General features: G+C 36.4%; 1 protein-coding gene across 2 annotated transcripts in view; it reads right to left on the bottom strand.

Annotated features, from left to right (window-relative positions):
- The window catches only part of LOC128890752 (synaptogenesis protein syg-2-like), a 259,753-nt gene that overhangs the window by 150,688 nt on the left and 87,109 nt on the right, over positions 1-21,956 (bottom strand). For both annotated transcript variants that reach the window (XM_054149556.1, XM_054149557.1), the window contains exon 3: positions 13,489-13,527. In XM_054149556.1, coding sequence (XP_054005531.1) covers positions 13,489-13,527 — 39 coding nt within the window. The remainder of the gene's footprint in view (positions 1-13,488; positions 13,528-21,956) is intronic.

Genomic DNA, 21,956 nt, shown 5'->3' with positions numbered 1-21,956 from the left:
GAATTCGTACCAACGTAACATCACGTTAAAGGGTGCCCTTTTATTTTACTAGTTTACTGGTTTCGATATTCATGATTTTTTGTTCGACCGAGGTAATTGATACGAAGTTACGCAATTTTCAAAATATTATTTTTACTGATATAAATGACAATGGTAAACGCGACCCTGAAATACATGGAACGCGACAGTTGGAAATTTACCAGAATCTCGTTTATTCATTCGGTCTCACAAATATTCGTACCTTCTAAATACGTAAAAGTGTAAACCGGAGGTGTAAAGTGTAACGTGTAAATTGCAAAACAAATGGAATCACATGGATTCGAACCGTAGATACCTTATAAAAACCGCTATGAAATTTTCAAGTAAAATTTAAATCTCGACTGCCCGTGAAAAATACTAAGCCGAACGAAACGATCTGTAAAATATCCTCATTCGGTCTCTAAATTCACCTCGGCCAATATCATGGAAACGTCCCGCGGGGATAGCCGTAGGGTTTTCTTGTTAGATAGCGAATGAAAATAAAAATGTATAAGACGGAACGGAATCGATCGGATAGCTGGACCTGGATTCGGTGCGGATCCTTCGGTTGGCCGTAGGGCTGGCTTAATCCACGAAGCTCTACCCATGCCGTCGATGAATTTTTTTCTCCCCGAGTCTCATATACGAAACGGCTGCCGCCTACAAATGACACTATTACCTGTTGGAAATCTTAATTTTTATACAAGAGAAGTTTTCACGTTTCCAGGGTTCGCTCGCATAACTGCCACGTGGTTACTGAAAGTTCTCTCGCCACGAGAGCGGGAATTCCAGAGAAAGACTGTGTGCTCGGGAACTCGGTAGTCTTGCGCACTTATTAGCTAGGTAGTTGTAACTTTGAGGATAAAAAAAGATTCGAAACGGGTCGAATCAATCATTTTCGACTTTCTTCAATTTAACGTTCGGCAATAACTGGTGGTGACTGTTTCATGTGGTTTTAACAACTCATAATATATGACGACTCTCACTCTCTACAGTATTCGCAGTAAAATCCACGTATACATAAACAGTGGCTTTCAATGCACCCTCCTAATAAATCCTGAGTGGACCTAACCCCTTCAAGTATCGAAAAAATTGTTGTCGATTATAGTAACTGCAAGAAAATCACGAAAATTGCTTCGAGAAACAGAATATCCCCTTGAATCGATAAATGGTTTCAATTTTCCCATTCTAAGGGTACCGTAATTCGATTGGACGTAATGCTAATGGCGTGACGCTCTCTCCATGACTTAAATGGTACTACGGGGATCGGTAGAAGAGGCTGACAAGGTTGTAGTATTCCCCTAGTTCCTCCCAAACCGCAGGGTTGACAGGGTGCTTAGTCCCCAGTCCCCTGAACTGACCGATAAGGTTGGATCAGCGTGGTGGCAGTGGTTGCACCATATCGCGAGGTGGAGTTAAGGCTTGCTGAGTGAGTTGCAGTTAATCAACTTGGACACCGTCCGCGCGGAGACAGTGGAGGTATAGAAAGGCTTCGCACCGAGCACCGTGGGTACATGAGGCTTGGAACGCACTAACGTACTGGAAGTTCGTACTACATGTGCGAATGCTCTGATTAGGTGTATCCCAATCTTGTTACCCCGAGGGAGGTGCGTTGGCGTAGACCACGAGTTTGAGTACGACAAGCAGATCCACCTTATAGCTCTGTCACAATCGATAGTCTTTTGGAGTCCTTTCCATGGTCTAGGCCCTAGACTCAAGGGCTAGGGCGTCTAGGGTCTCCGATTCCACAGAGAGAACCCTTGACACTCCCATTCCCTAGTTCTCGTCCGTTACGAACAATAGCCGCCAATTATGACCGGATCCCTCGGGAAGAATATTTCTGTTCTTCGGGCACTACAACTTTCGAATGCATCGTCTCTCGGAAACGACCGGGCTATGATAAAAACGTGAATAATATTTTTCATTTTTTCATTTTTTCTAGGGATAAATTCGAGTCGTTTAAAGAAATTATTATGGAATTAATACCGAAGAAAGCATTGGTGAGCATTAGTTGACAAACATCCATGATTTGGACTATAGCTGGTCGCAATATTAATATTATCCTGATAACGAATAGTGAAACTTATTCCAACAATGTAAATGGCGAAATAAATACTTACTCGTCGTGTTGCAAACGATCAAACTGTATTTTACACAAACAAGCGTACGTGTACGCTTAAACAAGTAAACGTGTGTGATATATTGATATGCATGCGCGCCACACACCTGGTCGTTCCTTGCAATTATTCCGTTGAATAATTGCGTTAAAATGAAATATGAATTGCAACAAAAGCGTGGGATACGAATTAATTTCGGAAATGTCAAATTACTTTGTAGTACGAATCCTGATTTCGGTATAATTAGAAATTACTATAGAATTGATGTTGTATTGGTTCCTTTTATTTCTTTCAATTTCATTAGATATATCTAACGTTTCCGATATGGAAATTCAGAAACGTTAGATGGAAATTCCAATTAAACAGGTACCGAACGCGATGCAATTAATATGTATTCGATACGAGACTCGCATGCCCCGACACACCTCAAATTGTTCGTAAACACACCTTAGGATGCATTGGTATATCAATTTCTAACGTAAATGTTTCGATGGTATCAAAACACGTCTCAGTCTCGTCACTAATCCAAGTCTACTCTAAACAATCAGTCCCTTGTGAGAACCGACAGCTACGTAACTTGGACGGCCTCTAGCCGTCGCCTAAATTGTTCTCAGTCGCGTGTCCAATGTCAAGGTTCCCAGAGAATCCTCAGGGCAGCCATGAATTCTACCAGAGCCAAATAGCGTCGAGGTATCTGCCTTCGCACGATAGTCAATCCTCGGGCCAGACGCGAATCCGACGAAAGCCAAGAGGCGTTGAGTTACGGTCCGCGAAAAAAAAAAAAAAGGAAACGCATAAAATCAATTTACCCGCTGTCTAATACTGTTGATAAATGATTCAGTTTTATCGTGGAGAATTTTAAGGAATGTCGAATTCTTTAGGTATATAATAAAATAATGAAAATTCAGTGAGACGAAATTACGGCACATAAGAAAACATTCCGAATAAAATCAGTGTTATATATTCAACGTTCCGTATTCTTATAATTTCGATGCGATACATTTATCCACTGTTGAGTTTACGTTCGTAAAACTTTTGTCCCGTTTTAATTACGAAAATGTGATACTTTGCTGAATATTTCTACTCTATTTCTTTCTATATAAATAATGTGCAACGCACGAAAGGTAGCAAAATGACGCAGCTGTCGCTTTCTCAGATTATCAGCCCGTATCCCGTATGCAGTTCGAACAGTTCGGAACAGTTAATGCGAATGTGCTGGACTGCACGTGTGGTAGTAGCAGGTAAGGTGCGTTTCCGAAACTCGGTGATGCAGTTTCCATCGAAAAAGTTAGAGCGATACAATGGCGCTGGGACGAGTTTCGTTAGGTTCGTACATCAGGCTAGTATCGGAGAACGTTTGCCAGTGTTTCGAGCGATCTTAAACTCGGGGCACAGGTGTTACCTCTTTGTAATTTCGTTTCTCGTACGAATGAATAAATCTAACTCCACTCCGCCCCGCGTTTCCTCGCCTATTCCTATCGAACCAACATCGACGTTTGTACAAGGATCCTTAGTTTTATGTCGAAACATCGTACAAATTATTTCAGCCCGTGAATTCAACGAGATCCTTTCTTTTTCTGCGTTGATATCAGAGATGGTTTAAATTTCTTTAAGATGTAGAATTTTGTTTCTAGCGGAATAATATTTATTTCTAAATAGTACTGCATCAGAAATTATATTTTCGTACTTCTTTGTTCTAAAATTCTGGCGAAACGTGAATAATTGAATCAACGATAAATTGTATTTTACCGATAGATAGCTCTTTCACTTACAATCGATTTACCGTTGTATTGTATTTTGTGTGTGTGTGTGTGTGTGTGTGTGTGTGTGTGTGTGTGTGTGTGTATGTGTGCTGATTAATTTCACTGCTTCTGTATGCACAAGGTACGCACGTCTTAACTCGTAAAACCAAGCCGGCTTATGAGCGTAAGCCGTGTTAATCCAATCTGCCAGTCGTAATATAATGGCGTTTAATATTCGCCAGTCCAATGGTGTCAGATTCACCTTCACTCGATCTATACGAAGGATTCACGTAATTGATAATCCCTCTACGTCCACAACAATAGCTATTATTTGCGAATATATCGTTAATTCGTATTTTTTATTTATTAAATTCGAAGACAAATAATTCGAAAACAATTTAAATGGACGATACGATTAATTAAATAGACATTAAAGTGATTAGATTTTTCCTCCTTTATTTACTAATGCGAGCAACATATCAATATTCGTCAAAATCCGTAAAGAATGTGTTCAAAATCTTGGTACCTTCGGGAGTTTTCAAAACAGCATTAAGATGTGAAACTTCGAAGGGTAGTTTCACTCTTTAAACTTGAATTACCAGAGCTAAAAAAAGTCCGTATCAAAGTTTCATCAAAACCGCAGGTGGAGTGGTACTTCGCAGACGTTCTCTGTTAATATAAAAATTTCAATGTTATACTCGTTCTCTTATGTATGTTATATGTATTTTCGCTTGTTTAATGAAAATATATTTAGATCATGTAAACGATAGCGCTTCATTTATTTTATTAAATGTAATCACTCACAAATGTAACTAATTAATTTCTATAAAAATGAGAGACCCAAAATGATTTCTTACTCGTTTCTGATTCAATCTGATTGCAATTGATTTTCACACTATGATTCGTTAATTCGTCAATTGTACCTTCATTCGAGTTCAATATAAAATTTTCCATGCTTTGTATATGAAGAAACAAAAGCAACTAGACCCAGCTTCCTCGAATAATTAACTCATTGTCAGAATACAAATTCAAAGTAAGCATAAAAATTGAATCGCAATTAAACCCAGTATTGACACTTTCTGATAAGTCTATATACAAAAATCGAACGCGAGATTATTCCTTCTCGATGATTCGTCAGCTTCTGTGTACAAAGGTGTGAATAACGATCCAATTCTTTTTTAGTTCCAGCTAAATTCAATTTTCCGCGACGCATAGTTTACAATGTCTACATAACGCAATTTCAATTTTGTTAGAAAGCGAGAACAGTAAAACAGAAATACAACAGCGTATCGTGTATCTTATATAGAGTTAATTTTTATGAAATTATTTATATACGATTTTAACATTTTTTCAAATGTTGGACGTCATTTAAACACGTAGTAAACTGTATTTACTTTATTAATATCGTCCAACGTCGTTGGTTTAAAACCAGGTCGTCACTGGTTTAAAATTTTTAAGATTTATTTGATGGACTTTCATGGAAATTCATATTTCTATAATTACAAATAAAGAATTTAAATATATTCTTGATATTTAATATGTTGAAGTCGAACACGTCCTTCATTTTGTCATATTTCAACAAATTCCAATCATATAATTCCAATAAATGCATAAGCTTCGGCAGTCTATGTATAAATAACAAATTTATTTATTTCCTACTTTACTATTCATACGACTATTTAATGTCCCATACATGATTCAAAGTATGCAAAGCGATTTAAATTCGGCAACATTCCACTACGAAATGCAATCACACGTATAATAGAACACCGTTTCTCTACTGGTAATAAATATACTTTCCGAATTTTTATCTAAAAGGCGATTATACGAGTCAACATGGACTACTACGGTAAATCGCACTGTCGACGGCAAACTTTACAATCCTAAGAGGATTTTTTTTTTTCAATATTGCTCAATTAATCCTTGACATTCGTCGAAGATTAACATTCACTAAAAACGCCTAGCGATTGTAAATCTGCAAATACTGTGTAGGAATACATCGATAAACGTTGCTACGGTCGCCTTCACGAACCAAAGAAATGATATAAACTACTTTGCTTGGATGGTAAATAGCTTATGGTTGCACTTAATATTAATTTCAAGACACGTAGAATAACATTAATCTAATAAAATAAAAACGAAAATGAAAATTGTTCTATGCGAGTTTAATGTTGGACATAGTGTAGTTAAGGCAACTGAAAACTTGAATGTACCATGTGGCGGAGTCACAATTAACGAACGGACAACACACCGTTGGCTTGCCAAATTTCGGTCTGGCAATATGAGCCTCGTTAGTGAGCCAAGTGGTTGGCTAGAAACCGCTGTCTATGAGGATGAGTTAAGGAGTTTAATGGAATTTCATACACGTCAAACTATATGCACTGTACTTGGGACAAAAACTCGAGTGCATTGTTTCATAATTTATCGACATTTGGAATTTATTGGAAAGAAGAAGAAGAAGTACACTAGGTAGCAAATTATAAGACGCGAATTACGTCAGCAAAAACGATTTCTAAATATGTTTCACAAGGGATCACGACATTGCTGTTTCAGAATCGATAGAGTGAATATCAAGAGTGTGCACGTAGAAAGAGAAAATGGAAGTAACGATTTTCGCGAATATTTCGCGTTTCGAGAGAGCTCGAAACTCAACAAATTGCGGAAGTAACGGATTTATATACGTCACACGGCTTTTCCTCGGGGGATTCGTGACCTGCGAGTTTTTCTTCCAATTGAATAGCACGTGGATGGTATCATTTTTGCTGTATTATTTTGTTTGTAATATAATATGCTTCTGCAGATGTTACTTCTGTTAAAATAATTTTTCATTACGATACGAAAAATGGTTTCCGACGATGCAGTATTCATTTGAATAATGGACCATCAGCGATCTATAAACTTTGCAGTAAAATTAATGGTTTACTTCACTTTGAACATATCGTCGCTCTTGTAAACTGAAGTAAATTCTGAAATAAATTGTTTTTGTTTTCTAAGTATCTTAAGTATTCTAGCTACGTTAGAATTGTTTCGATTTTGCTTTCACAGCAAATACGTATAACTAATTTATAGGAAGAGAACTATATTTGCGATGCAAATTAAGCATCGATATCACCGAGTCAGGTAAAATCGGTAAGATAATTACACGTGTCATTTTTCAGCGTTTTTTTTTTTTCTCGAAACCCGATACCTAATCTGGCGCACGGATCAACGATGTTTTCTCCTTTTACAGGATGTTATTTGAATTTCTTCTCGGAACGATATCTCGTTTGATTTCCACTCGCGCAGAAATTTTATACAGGAGTAGATGTTCTGGAAAAACGACGATCGGGATCGTGAGAAGCGTCGTCGAGTGCACATCGCCGGACGTCGCCGTCGACGGTACCGACAATTGATGTCGAGAATGTCCTGAATGTTTGCCGCCCAAGGCAACGAGACTTCGTACTTGAGGCGTCAGTCGAGCGACAATCTTGTCGTCGTCATCGTTACCGTCCTTATTCTCGAGAAATGCTTCCTGAAGTAATTTTTCATCGATTATTTCTATAATACATTTGAATACGTCCCGAGAAAACGATTCGCATTAATTAATCCACGGCTGCTGATCTTTCGTTGGTACAATCTGACTTTGATGAAAGCACCATTTCTTTAGATACGAAGGAAACTTACAGGACAAAGATTATTTCTGTTCTACTGTGGTCAACTGGGATATTCAAAAATAATCGAGATCCTCTTTTCCGTGAAATCTGTATTATGCAGTAGCCATAAGTTTTCCACTCTTAAAAATAATTCCAGTTTACACGGTACGGTGGCATGTACTCGTATATGTACAGAGATCTAAGTCAATCGGTTACCTATATCTTGAAGTATCGTTTCCACCAGTTTCAGAAATATTGTTTCGAGAAAAACGACCTCAAAGTTTCGACGTGCAGTGTTATAACATACAGAGAGTTCCGTTCAAAGTCCACCGACTTTGCCAATTTTTCGAAACTTGTGAATCCGTTCTCCAATACACACAAGTTTTTAATAAAAGCTTCAACAAAGTGATACCATTAGAATATACAGCAGAAACGAACTACTAATTTTTTAGGATAAGGCGGGTTAAACATTTCTCTGAACGGTGCGATTTTCTTAAAACTGTATTATCGATATTTTTTTTTTTTTTTTTTTTGTATAAATCATGTACCTCAAAGAGTCATATGATTTCATTTAAAATGAAGCAAAGTAAATAATTAAACGGATCAATGATATTTTACGAACGCATAAATTTCATGCGATCGAATTAATCGACGATAGCTAATCGAAAACCTGAATCACGAAACGTCAATTTTCATTGTTCAATTAAGATGTGGCGAGATTTATATTCGACACGGGGTTGTACGAAATTCCGCATAGCTAGCACGTTCCTACTTTAAGAAAACAGCAAGTTTCCAGGTCCCACTGGAGTTTCGTATTGACTTTTAATTTCAAATTACTAACTTTTCCTTCTCGGATATGCATTTTCATTAGCCACTCTCGGTGATTTATTCCTTGTAATGCGCGTTCAAATAATTTCGCACCTTTTCACTAGCTTACCGTCATGTTTTACGTTTCGAATAATCGCGCGATACAACCGAGTAAATAAAAGCGTTCCCGACTTCTCGAATATTGCTTTCGAAACATTAATTTCAGTAGACGTAAATAGTCGGGATGCGAGTGTAAGTAACCAATGTAAAACTGTAGGAAACTTTCCACGAATAGGTTGAAACACTCGAACCTATATCGAGTAAACATTTGTCTGTATTCGAGGGTGAATGACATTAATCAAGTATTTGCAAGCATCGTCGCTTGTTTTAAAACATAGCAACAGAATAAATACGTACACTTTGAAGCCGGCCATCGCGAGACAAGTATACTCGATGAAAGTTTTTCAACAATACTCTCTGTACAATTTCAAACATATTACGGCAGCTTCTCCAAGCAAAAGAAAAGTTTGCGAAATTGTTTCCAATATTCTCCCTTTTGAGCCGTGTAATTTTTTTATATTTTACTCCTCGGAAAAGGTACGCGAAAAACGCGAAAACGTAAAGGGATAAAATTAAACTGAAACCTGTATGTGAAAGTTTGAACAACAATCGCTCCCCAAAGGAAATATGCGAAAATGCTGCCATAGTACAGCCTCCAGGATCGCTATTTTATTAAAAAAAATCGAAATCAAAATTATTTTTTTGTTAATCGATACTTATACAACAAACGCCAGCAAATAAATCTTCCGTTAAGTCGATTGATTCTGAAAAAAAAAAAAAAAAAATTGTTTCGACTTCGTCTCTTAATTCTTCTTCAACGAATTCAAACATTTATTGTGAATTACGTTTACTTTATTACTTTACATTTAATGACAAACGAAAGAAAGAATTTTCATTAGATGAAAAATAAATGGACGTTGTATGCGAACGTTTGAGTTTCGATACTACCAACAGCTAAATAAGAAAAAAGGAACGAACCGTGTTTGAAACTTTCGAATATTAAATTTTAATTATGTGATCGCGAATTCGGTTTTCCGTGGTTCCTAGACGTACGGTGATAACTAACATCGAAGAACACCGATGGAAATAAGTTAATCCAATTCCGTGGGTTGCAACACAAACACGAGCATACGTACACACATAGCTGGGTGCCTTGCGTCGTGCATACAAAATCACACGTACAAACAAAACGGCACGCGGTAGTCGCACATCTAAACATTGACAAGCTAATGCCGATAGACGCGAGATTTTGACAAGAAGAGCGGTCGGAGTGATGACAAACTAGTAGGCTTTTTGTGTGTCAGACAATAAGAAAAAAAAAAAAAACAGTTCCATAGCTCAAATAAATTCTACCTTCAGTGTCTCTGAGAGAAGCAGCTTCGAAAATCTAATGATACTAATTGGTAATTGTTCTATATCTTGAAATAGATATATTTTATATTCGCTTTTAGTTATTTCAAGGAACAGAAGTCTAAAAATTTAACGATACTTTCAAATTGAATGAATAAAACTACAGGATATTCAATTAGAAATTAAAATTAGAAATTAAAATTAGATTCTTTAAAGTGGTATTAAAAACTCGATAAAAATACTTAGAAGGTTATATACGTACTACGTCTATAATAGTTTAATACAAAAGAGGAGATTCTATACTAAATAAAATTTTACAAGAACGAGTAAATAACTGAAAATATCCTAAATTTAATAATGGTTTTGCAATACGTTGAGTTTAAAATTGAATATTTATCAAAGGTTTGAACTGTTACTCTCATTGACTACTTCATTGTTTAATTTATAAAGTGGCCGTAGTATCATGGATTAAACACGTTTGAATACAAGTACGAATTTGTATACTACTAATTCGTTGAATACATCAAATACGATTCATTCGTGTATCGATATTAATTCTCAAAACACAATGAAGCATATTTACTCAATAATACTGTTACCAATGAACTGATAACAAATCCTAAACTTTACATATTGCGCAATTATTGACAGAACATTGTCGTTCCAGAGTGATTCATGCGACAAGCTGTACACACGTTAGTCGCCTCTGTTGTCCGTTCATTATAGAGTGTGCACAAACAAAATTACGTGACTTCGACAGGAGGGTATTGACAGATAGTTCCTCTCCAAACTGATACAAATATGATAGGTTTTGTACAATTTACGTAAGCTTCAATCTTCATTAAATTTTGTCGATTGCGATCGCTTAAACTTCTTTGATTTAAAGTTATATCTGAAGTGAGTCGATCGATCGATTTATAATTTAACACGTAATCGACTTTCGGGAAAATCAAGCTTATAATTTTTATTTCTGAAATTGAATATCCGATGAATAAACTGTAAATATAGAATAGTTTCGTCTTGTCGTTCTCTATAAGGAGATATTTTTCGAAAATTGTTTCAACGATTAATTGTCTTGCCGCGTTCTTTAGAATTTCCAGCAAAAATCGTGCCACAGCCAAGGGGTTAAGCGAGTCGAATACGGTCGATACATAATAACAATCGACCCTTTCGACCCTCTTAATGAGCTTTCGCGTCGTGCCTTAGAGATTTGGATCGGCAAACTTATTAATTAAACTGGACTATACGAACATAGAGTCTCGCTCCGAGGTGATATCGAATTTCATGTCCTCTGTTCCATACGTGTCGCTGCTCGGTCTAGATCGAACGACGCTCGCGCGTAACTCGTTGTATTTATTGCTAAAATATCCTACCGAATGTTTATGTAAATCTACGAAAAATTTAATAGCAACGTCCGTAGGAGACACGAAACTTTGTTTTCCATATTCTGTCCATCTATCTTTATCTCTAACAGGCGATAGCAATCAATGACTCAAAATGCGATTCTGCCCGTCGGGGGATAGGCAACGCAATGAGTCTGGGCAATTATCCTAGAGAAGAATCGTCAAGGGAGCCATTTGTCCCCAATGAGAGGAGGAACCGACACGTCTCCATCAAATTGGAATCTACTTTTCTAGGATGGTAGATCACAGATTACCGTTGCTACGTGTGAAACATTAGATGCAATAGCACGACAACTTCGACGACATAAGTAATTAATGTAACATACCTTGTTATGTTGGAGAAGTTATTGACCACGGTAGAAGATCATCCTGGAGAATCTATTGGTCCGTGTTCGGATCATAAGAATTTTTTATTACGATTTTACATGCTTTTTGAAACGAACACAGACCTCCGTAGGACTCTATTGCAAATCCAGTATGGAAGGACAAAGAGAACACTTCATTCGGCATGTTGTCAAACAAGGTGAATGAAGAAGTAAGAAGAAGGATAGAGATGACATTTTCATTCTAAACGAGTAGAAGTTGGGGGTGGTAGGGTAGGAAAAGTTGAAAGCGAGCAGAGATGACCTTTCTTTCTAGATTCGTTATTTATTTATTGATAAGTACCATTCTCGAAAGTGTGCTTTACGAGAAACATAAAAATAACTAAATAATTCATTATTTGATGTAGCATATTATTTCAAATAAATTGATACTAGTTTCATTTTCGACCAACAATAACGAAAATAATGGATAGAAATAAAATAATTTCAAATAGCTATTTCTTATTATACTCGTATAACGAAGAATGTTGCTTTAATAATGTTTCGAAATCTATCTACTTGTCGCAACAATATCTTATCCATATCGATAGCGACCTGTCACCTACCATCCTGCAAAGACAGTTTGAAATCGAAAGACGACACGATGGATTCTTTGTCTTTCATATTAGGACGAATCCGTGTAATAGTGCGTACGTGCATTTTAATGCATGTCAGGCTACTTACACAGACACAGAGAACAAGCGTACAAAATCTATACGCTTCGTAAATAAGGTTTACCAGCTGGATTATACAACGTGAGCCACTTGACTGAAATTAAATTGTCGATTCCATAAATAATAACTTTAGCGAAAATTGATTCAGCTGATTATTATATGATTTCGAGGGGAGCATAATTCGATGCTATTAATTTTCTTATTGGCGGATATGTCGAACAGACGAGCAGGTTAATTGAAAATTTTCAAACTAAATCATATACTTTTGAGAACGTTATTGCTTATGCAATTATTTTATTTAAAAAGCCTACGGAAATGCAATAAAAGATTATCTATTTAGGATAATTAAATACAATAGCGATAATAAGATAGCAGTAAATTTAACGAATTTTGACACATACCTATATTTTAGTAAATTAACGAAAATTCAATTAACAAATTATACAATACTAAAATATAAAGTTATTTAAATTTAGATTATCTCCGATTTCCGATGTTTGATTTGATCTCCAATGATATGCTTTAATTTAGCACAAAATGTATCATCGATGAATTTTTTATCATTTCTACGAATAATTTCGCTATTTCACTAATTAAGTTCTATATAAGCAATGTAAATAACGGAACAACCGCAAGGTTTGCTTCTAACCAGCAGTTTTAAAAACTGATAGAGAAAACTTTATGACGGGAACATAGTTCGAAGACCTGACGAGAAAACGAACTTTACCGAACGTTCTGCGTAATTGAAATTAAAGTATTTCCTAAAGTAATAGCTTTCATGCACGAATTGATATCCACGCTTAATCGTGGAAAGCGACGAATCGAACCGATTAGTGTATTTAAAGATATATGATTCTATTTAAAAAATAAACCAAATACAATCTTGACGCGTGCTTCACGTGTCCATCACTGACAGAAATTGTTCAACTTTTAATTACACCCCCTTCGAAATTACACAACATTTACCGAAACCAATTTTCAAAGTTATTACTTACTTCTTTTAGATGTGGTTCCAGTTAAGTGACTAGCCTTGTATTTCGTCTTGTATTTGGCGTTATAGAGTGAACAGAAGATAGAAGGTAGGGCATACATAGAAAAAGAACAGTGTTACAGATACAGAGATACATAGAGTATAGGGCAGAGATGTACGGTCAATATTTATACATTTAGATTGATACGTATAGATATAAGTAATAGAAGTGAAAGCGTAGCGATAGACACGCGTGAAAATATGGAAGATCGAGGAAGAGGATCACGGCATTTAGAGAAAAAATCTACTGTCTAATCCTAATTGCAAACCATCAACCAAACAAACGAACCAACCTCCTCGGTAAGGCCTAGCAGAAAATGTTCGCGGGCCCCCTGTAACAAAAACATATATAAATCATAAGAAATCATAGGCGAACGAAAAGAAACAACTACGTGATTTTAATAACTGACACTCATGTACATTACAATATGATATGAGGGAGCGACAAGTACTCGAGATGGTGGGTAGGTGAAGGTTTCGGGGGTGATAAACTAAGGGGTCAACGAATTCGAAACCGAACGCTCTATATTGCTAATATGTTTCAGTTTCTATTAAAAAAAAAAAAAAAAAAAAAAAAAAAAAAAAAAAAAAAAATTACGTGAAAAATATTACGTAATTCACATATAATACATATAACATATTACATATAGCATATATTCATATGGTCGCTATTTTCCAGAAAATGATAATCGAAATCATCTATGACAAAAGCTATAGCGTTCATATGTTTGTAAAAAGCATTTTAATATTTCAAATGTTATATTAAATTTTATACATATAATAATATTCTAGTTTTCATCAAAACCTATAAAATTTAGAAAGCTTACAAAATAAATAGATATTAAATTCATAATCAAAGAAGGAAATTTTCCGCCCAAAAATCGCAAAGTTCGCCTGTCTTTCACTCGCTGTAGGTACGCGCGATGGCTAAACTGGCGTCGAAAAGGTGAAAGGAGCAAATTCAAAAATTGCGATACCTCTAGTTCACCGGAATCGAAACTAGAACGAAATGGATGAGAAGTCTAGTAGAAAATGATGTACCGTTATCGATATTTTCGAACACCCTCCGGTTACACTGGGATTGGTTGGAAATATACAGGGTGCGTCACGCAATTTGCTACGGATACCTCTTGTTTCGATGGAAATAAACGGTTATGTCACAAAAAGAATTTAAATGATATAACAGGGTTCGCCATTTTGTCTATTCATTTTTCTTCCGATGCACCAGTCGATTGTTAATTATACTTTCTTAATTCTTCACGTCGTACTGCATATCGGAGAATAGTATTGGAATAATGAATACTTCGATCGGTATTTTAAATAAAATACGTATGAAACTATTGAAAAAAAAAAATACTTGTTATGCTATGATTGACACCTAATATTTTTACACGCAGAGTGACGAAAGAAATCGATTCATCTGAAAAGATATGTTTTATTCCATTTGAAAATGTACAGCTGAACCGTGCAGTCGTCTTGTTAAAATTATGTTAGACATAAATTCGTAGAATGGCAGACCGTGTTATACCATTCGACGGTTGTCTTCAACGTTCTTTTTAATGAAACAAGCAGTGCTACTAGTTCGATTTACGTGTCACATCCTGTATATCGGGTATTTCCACCGACTCGAGCATCTAGAAAATCTCTGATCCTTGAGGTGATACAAGGAAAGGCGAAGCAGAAAATTGTTCGTTTTGAAGAAATAAATATTCTGAGAAGCAAAAATTTGGTTTCTATATAATAGGGATAGTTTATATTTCATTAACGCTTTCGTACGAGCCTCCAATTAAAAGATTATTGACTGTGCTACCTGTGTACAGTGAAAATATCGCAGTCGTTGAATTATCAATGGGAAGAATAAGATTGCATAGAAAAGGACTTGTTTTTGATAAATAAGTGAATAGATAAATACAACAGTGCAATGAGTAATATTATTTATTAAAAACATTGCAAGTAACTTTATACGATGAATAAAGTGTTGTAGTGTGTATGTTTATATATCGATTCACGATGAGTTTAATTAATGCTGTAGATCAAATTACAGTGAATGATTTAAAAAAAACCGTTCATTTAATAGTGTGAAATAGTTAATAAATATTGGCGAAAGTTACGGGTGAACTGAATTATATAAAAAATAAACTAGCACAATTTCAAGCAGAATCTGACAATTAAATATTTCGGTATAAAGTGTAATATTATAAGCAGGGGTCGATGCAATCGTGAAACTTTTTTAATATGCTTCATTTAAACAGTTTGAATGAAAGTTTTATCAAATAAGTTCGCCCATTTCCAGTTTCACTCGGATAGGACAAATACAAGTTTTAGTTTCGAAAGAATTTATAACGAGTATTAGAATGTTTTTAATTGATTAAATTTTATAAAACTTTACAGTTGCTACATTTTCTTTCGCACAACAGTTACTTTGAATAAGGAGTATTTTACTTTCTGCTCAATGAATCGTAGCCATTAAAGGATGATATTTTAATTATTATTAAACTCCCAGGCGTATAAAGAGGATCGCAAACATATTTGATTTAACTTCGTATTCCACTGGCTAGTTATATACATATAACTACGATGTATATAACACATGCCATAGCTCAGTTCATATTTCAGTTATATTAACACAAGCTAAATCAACAGAGGTAATTAATAAAACTTAAACTGACGGAATTTTGAAACATTTGTACGAAAAAGATCAATTTTACTTTCGAAAGGTTTAAATTTTACTTCTGTTCCGATTGTTTAATTCGAAAGCGATTAAAACTGATTTGGCCATAGATGTGAACAATCGTTATAGAGCAACTATATGCACATAACTTTTCCCGGTGCACATAACTAACACCACTTCACGGTGATTACTCCAATCCAGTAATCATGTTTACTGATTAATTTGACGATTGTGAGCGATCGAATTTGTATTACTTCCTAAAATTATCATTAAAATTAATGACATTCGCGGTATATCTATAAGAATCTAATAACATACTACAATGAATCATAACGTTGATGATAATATGTTTAAAAAAAAAACCACAAAAAAAAAACAAAAAAAAAAAAAAAACAAAAAAAAACTGCGAACTTTATCTCAGAAAATGTATAAAAAATACAAGAGTGAAGGTGCAGAAAGTAGAAGATATTTATTTCTCGAGTACCCATAACGATATATTTACTGGACAATACGTCACTAACCAAAATCATAAAGCACGGTTACGGCACGAATGCAAGTGCCGAATACACACGGTGGCTAGAAATCCATAGAAACGCCGGTACAATGGCCCCAGCAGTTATAATTTACAGGTAACCGCGATAAAGGGATCACGATAAGAGGAACGTCCGATAGTACCTTTTACAATTTCTATATTACTCGCATTCATTACGTTTCAAGCCCTCCCCTCACGCGGAAGATTAAGTTTCTACATCCGTTCGGTGGATCGCTTTGTTGGATTCACAATCAGCATTAGGGTAGTCCATATGGCGAAGTTCATATAACTACCGTTTGCACGCTGCTGCCGCGGCAAGTTGCACGCTCGGAATCGATAGGTAATTCTCTGTTACAGGAGATACACGGAAATATAACGAGAAACGGAATCAGATATGCCGTTTCCACCAGCGTCTTTGCCATCCCCTCGAGTTCTTTGGTTTCGCGCTCGCCTTATTGTTTCCCTTGATTTCATCGCTTTGCCAGGCCAAGTAATTGCGCCCGGGGAAAGTAACGCTCGTTCATATTCATGAACGCGTGCACACACACACACACACACACAGCAACCTTGTCCTAATCTTCGAAAATCTTGTTTCATTGGGAATTTCGCGTTCGCGTGTATCGCTCGTAATCGCTTAACGCCGCGGAACGAATTCATTCGTAGTTTAATACCACTGTTCCAGCGATAAAATTTGCAAGTTTGTTCGACTAACTTGACAAAAGACCGACTTATTTTACCCTTTCGAATTTTTCACTCCTGCTCTGTGTATATCTGTTATGCGAAATTATCGAGGGGACAAGAGATACGCGAAATCTCACATAATAGAACAAGTGTCTAACATTCGATTTAGCCGCTTAGTTATATAGACACGTGTACGTTTATAATTATTTATGAGAGATTATGAGTCGTTGAAATTTACCATATTTAATATAACTAGTAGTTTGTTCACATGACATTAAAAAATTGTTCAATTTCACAAAGTTTCCAAAGTAATGATTATTAACAGTTCATTGTTTTCTGCGATGTCAAGTCTAGCTGTATACTAGTGTCAGTGCCGAGAATTAAAATGGTAAAAAATTTGGCCAACTCGTAGTACTATTTCTTTAACAATCAACCATCCCGGGTTCGCCAAAACACAACAGACTCATCAACACACATTCAAACACGGAAGCTTCCATTGTATTTCTCCGAACAGTTCATAACGACAATATTGATCGTTCTTTCTGATGGCTTTAAAAGTTGCAATAACTTTTTAATGGAAGCTCCGGCATTGAGTTTTCAATCGTTCGTTGCGTTTCATAGGTGTTCTGGCACAACTTTTCGTCGAACTTCAAATACACTCCGTGTCGAAACAGCGTATCGTCGCACGTGAACAATTGGGATTTAAACATGTGTTGATTTTCGTGTTTTCGTTTACTCCGTTTTTATTTGAAACGGTAAAATTGTTGATCGAAAATGAGTATTTTACATTATGTTGTATTATGTAAGGTACGGTTATTACGTGTACAATGTATAGTGCGTGTGCAAATATATAACGAACGATGTTTAATGCGTGTACATACTTACAACTCGGAGTATAATTTAACTGTCCAACAAGGGAATATCCACAAATTCCAGAGCTCATAAAATTAGGAAGCGTTGAGAGCATACTGGATATCTCAGCTGCAGGAAGCTACCTGAATAATTTTGTGCATGAAAAACAGTGAAGGGTTGTGCTGTACACCATTCTATCTGCCTTGACATGGGTTACAACGGGTCAAAAGTTTTTCACGGTGTTACTTTTGAAAAATCATTCTAAATTTTCCATCAAACATTTGACTAAACACGACCGACAATCTCTTTCAGCTCCGAACTTTTCATCTCCCTACAACACTCGTTATTAATGTTGGCTATGCGTCGACGATGGTACCATATGTTTCTCGTTGATCTCACTATTCGCGGCACACGAATAAAAGTTTATCTACGCGAAACTTTATTCGCCATACGTTATGCAGATAAAAATGTTCCGAACTTTGGTGTATCGAACCATATATTCGACGCACGATGTTTGCAATACCGTTGCTGAAAGTATGCGGGCCGTTGGTAGACTATTTACACGAAAAATGTGCCAACTTAACGTTCGCCGATGTATCATTTATTAAATATGTTGAGAGGAGACAGAATTTTTGTACAGAGGGAGGAAGAGAGAAAGAGATAGAGAGAGTGGGGGTCACGCCAGGTTGGAAATGTTGGAACTGGTCATGATGGCAACGTGCCAATCGGTGGAGGAAACTCTCGAAAACCGTGGGTGAGGAGCGAACAATACATTTTTGTTCACAGTAGAAGGATATGAGCATAGTAAAGGATCAGTATTTATTTAGATTTTCTTAAGAGGATTCGTAAGTTGACTCCATGTACAGTTTATCAGTAATAAAAATTAGCTAGGTGTCAAAGTCCTTAATATTGTCTTGAAGTAGGTATTAGATACACATAGACGTTATATGCACTGCGAACTTGGACTTGATCCTATTTCACTCGATACATGGCAGTTAAAAAACAGGTATCGCTTATGTTTAAGAAGAGGGATAAGCTTTACGTATATTTCACGTCAGTTTCACCACTGAACGCATTCTCATTCTCCGTATCTTGACTGAATCGTGTCCTATTTCTGAGTTTTATATGTGCCATAAATGCAAATTTACGTTAACACGTTCGCTGCGGGAGGTTTTTCCATGTATGATACTTTCATATTCGACAGTACAGGTCATATACCCCTCGTACCACATTTGAGTGAAATATCGCTCGGCAGGAGATAAGGTACGGTGCAGGGCATACAGACTCCACGCCATAGGGAACGTGTTAAGAGATAAATCTAGACTAACGGCTCTAAAAGCAGGCGACCTTGAAGAAATATTAAAAATGTCAGAGTAAACTTCGTTAAGATGTAAAAGTGACATCCTCAAACTACAAACGAATATTTTTCTAATATTTGTATTAAAAGATTCACCTCTTTACCTAACAGATCATCTGTAGACAGACCTTTGACGTTTGTTAACAGGTGATTTTGATTTTTCCAACCACTCCTGCGACTCACCACCTAGAAAAGCTTTCAACTTCCGCCGAACAGTGTTGATCTTGGGGATTTTTATTGGTAAAGCTCACATAGAAATAAGTGGCCATTATGTCTGCTTTCATACCACTCAGAGAAAGCTTTCTTATCATCAATTCCTGAGATTTTCTACATGATCGTTTTCTTGACGTGATTTAAATCACGTATATTAACAGAGGAGAAGTCACCGCATAACCGAATAATTTTATGTTACAATTTTTCGAGTTGAAAGCAAAAGAAATGTGTATAATATTATTTTGCCCGATAATTGTCTTAAAGGTGCCTTTTTGTTGATGCTTTTACCTCTCGTGCTTCGTATTCAACTTTCACACTAACGCAGGATCGAGAAAGCTTCCTGTGAATGCGAGGGTGGATGAAGTATCCGAGCCAACAAATCGGACGATTCTAGGCGTGAATTTCGAGTGTTGGGCAGCACGATAAAGGATCTAGATGATGTTTACATTTGGTTGTCGGTTACAAGAGAAGTGTGATGAAGAGCAAATGGATTCTAAAGATGCACCTAGAGTTTTCAGCGCACAAAGGCACGCGTGCACGAGTGTGCGACACGTGCGTGTGCGATAGCGTAATAGGTGCAGCATGAAGTTGAAACGATTGGCTACTTGGTGGTTAATCGAATCGAGAGTCAGTTTGCGAATCGTGCTGTGTTTTAATATTTATTAGTATTATTAATTTCGATGTATTTGTTTTTATTTAACACTTTGGAAGTACGTAGGATTGTCTGGTGCTGGACTTCGTATTATGATTTTTTAAATATTGTATCAAACAATAATATAAAATATTTTCAGACTTCGCTTTATAGAAATTGTAAATGTGTCGAGCACGTGCGTCGTTGCTACTTTTTATTAACGATGAGTACGAGCGGTGCCACCTCAATCGAATTTATTTAAAGATACGACAAAGTTAGTGCTCTGATCGTGACACGGCACACGAGTGTACGTCGCTCGATCTTTGATAAGAATGCCCTGGATGCTGCAATGTTGAGCGTTACTTGCAATATTTGGCGACGAAACTCGCGAACCCATAGAAAGTAACCTATTACTGCCGAGGTGGTAATGGGTTTGATGGGTAGAAGGTGCTGCTAACGGAGGTAGCGTTCCAGGGAAGTATAAACGTGTGGATAGGGCACAATGTGTATCTACGCGTCTAGTTGCCGTTGTGGAGGACGGTAGGATCGGTCGGAGGTTTCATAACACTTGGAAACAGGTGGCGTTTCCTCGTCTTATTACCTCGACTATTTCACGCAAGAGTCGATTGCCGCGTATCCAAGAGAAAAAGTGGTGGCTACGCACCAACGAACTTGACCAGCCGAAAAGTAGCCAAGGCTACTTAACTGCATCCCATTTATTATTCCAATTAGTCGCGACCAAAGCAGAAGCAGAAAAGAAACTGGAAATTATCGACACATGGCGAAAGTAAAAATTTATATATTTGTCTAGTTTGATTTATGACAGAATTGAGATTTATGGAACAATATTACATGAAAGGAAAATATAATAATTCTACAGGGCCACCGCATTATCTATTTGAGACTGAAATTCGCGTATGCGTGACTACACGTAACCCAAATTACAGAAATTACTAAACCACATTTCGAAATGACAGTGAATCTACAATGTTGCGGATGCATACCTCAAATGAATGTCGCAACGTTTTCACAGGAAGACTGGCATACGTACAACTCGGTGTCTAATTTAACTGTCCAACAAGGGAATATCCACAAATTTCGAAGCTCATAAAATTAGGAAGCGTTGAGGCATATTCGATATCTCAGTTGCAGAAGTTTACAAAACTTTCAATGTTTCTATGAATGATTTATAAGCTGTTCATGTCTAGAAAATTTGAATGGGGATTGAGTCTGTCACAAGTAGAATAGGGTTTGGTCTGTGTTTCCTAAGTAGAATGTGTACCTCATAGGTCAGACGAGTTGAAGTGCAACGTACACTAGCAATCCAATTACATATTCATTAATGTAGGGATATTCAAAGTCTGTGTTGAGGTATTAAACTACATAGTATCGAAACAATTTGCTGCTGGTATTAGGAACACCTAATCGTTGGCAAATCTCACTGTATCGATATAATTCAAGCACAGTTAAGACTTCAACAAGACGAAAATTCCCAAATAAATCAATTTCCAGGTAATTCTCTTAAACAGTAAGAGGTATGAAAGCATTTATACATATTCCTCATATTCTAATTAGTTAATTTTTTTTAAATACGAACGTACGTATTATGAACGTATTTTGAAGGGACTTTACTTTGGAAACTGAAACAAAGTCTCGATCATTTTCAAGCATTACCTTTTCTTCGACATAACTGGACGGCAAACACACAAATGCAAACGCCCACGAGAATCGCGATCGTGTTGATACAAAACATCCGTGGCATGGAATATTCATGAAATTTCGCGGTACATTGTTTCCGCTGCAAATCGATAACATTTAAAAATT

Source organism: Hylaeus anthracinus, unplaced genomic scaffold (genome assembly GCF_026225885.1).
Source record: "Hylaeus anthracinus isolate JK02 unplaced genomic scaffold, UHH_iyHylAnth1.0_haploid 12001, whole genome shotgun sequence".
NCBI lineage: Eukaryota > Metazoa > Arthropoda > Insecta > Hymenoptera > Colletidae > Hylaeus > Hylaeus anthracinus.
The sequence above is the reverse complement of the archived record's forward strand: the minus strand, read 5'-3'. Positions and strand labels throughout refer to the sequence as shown.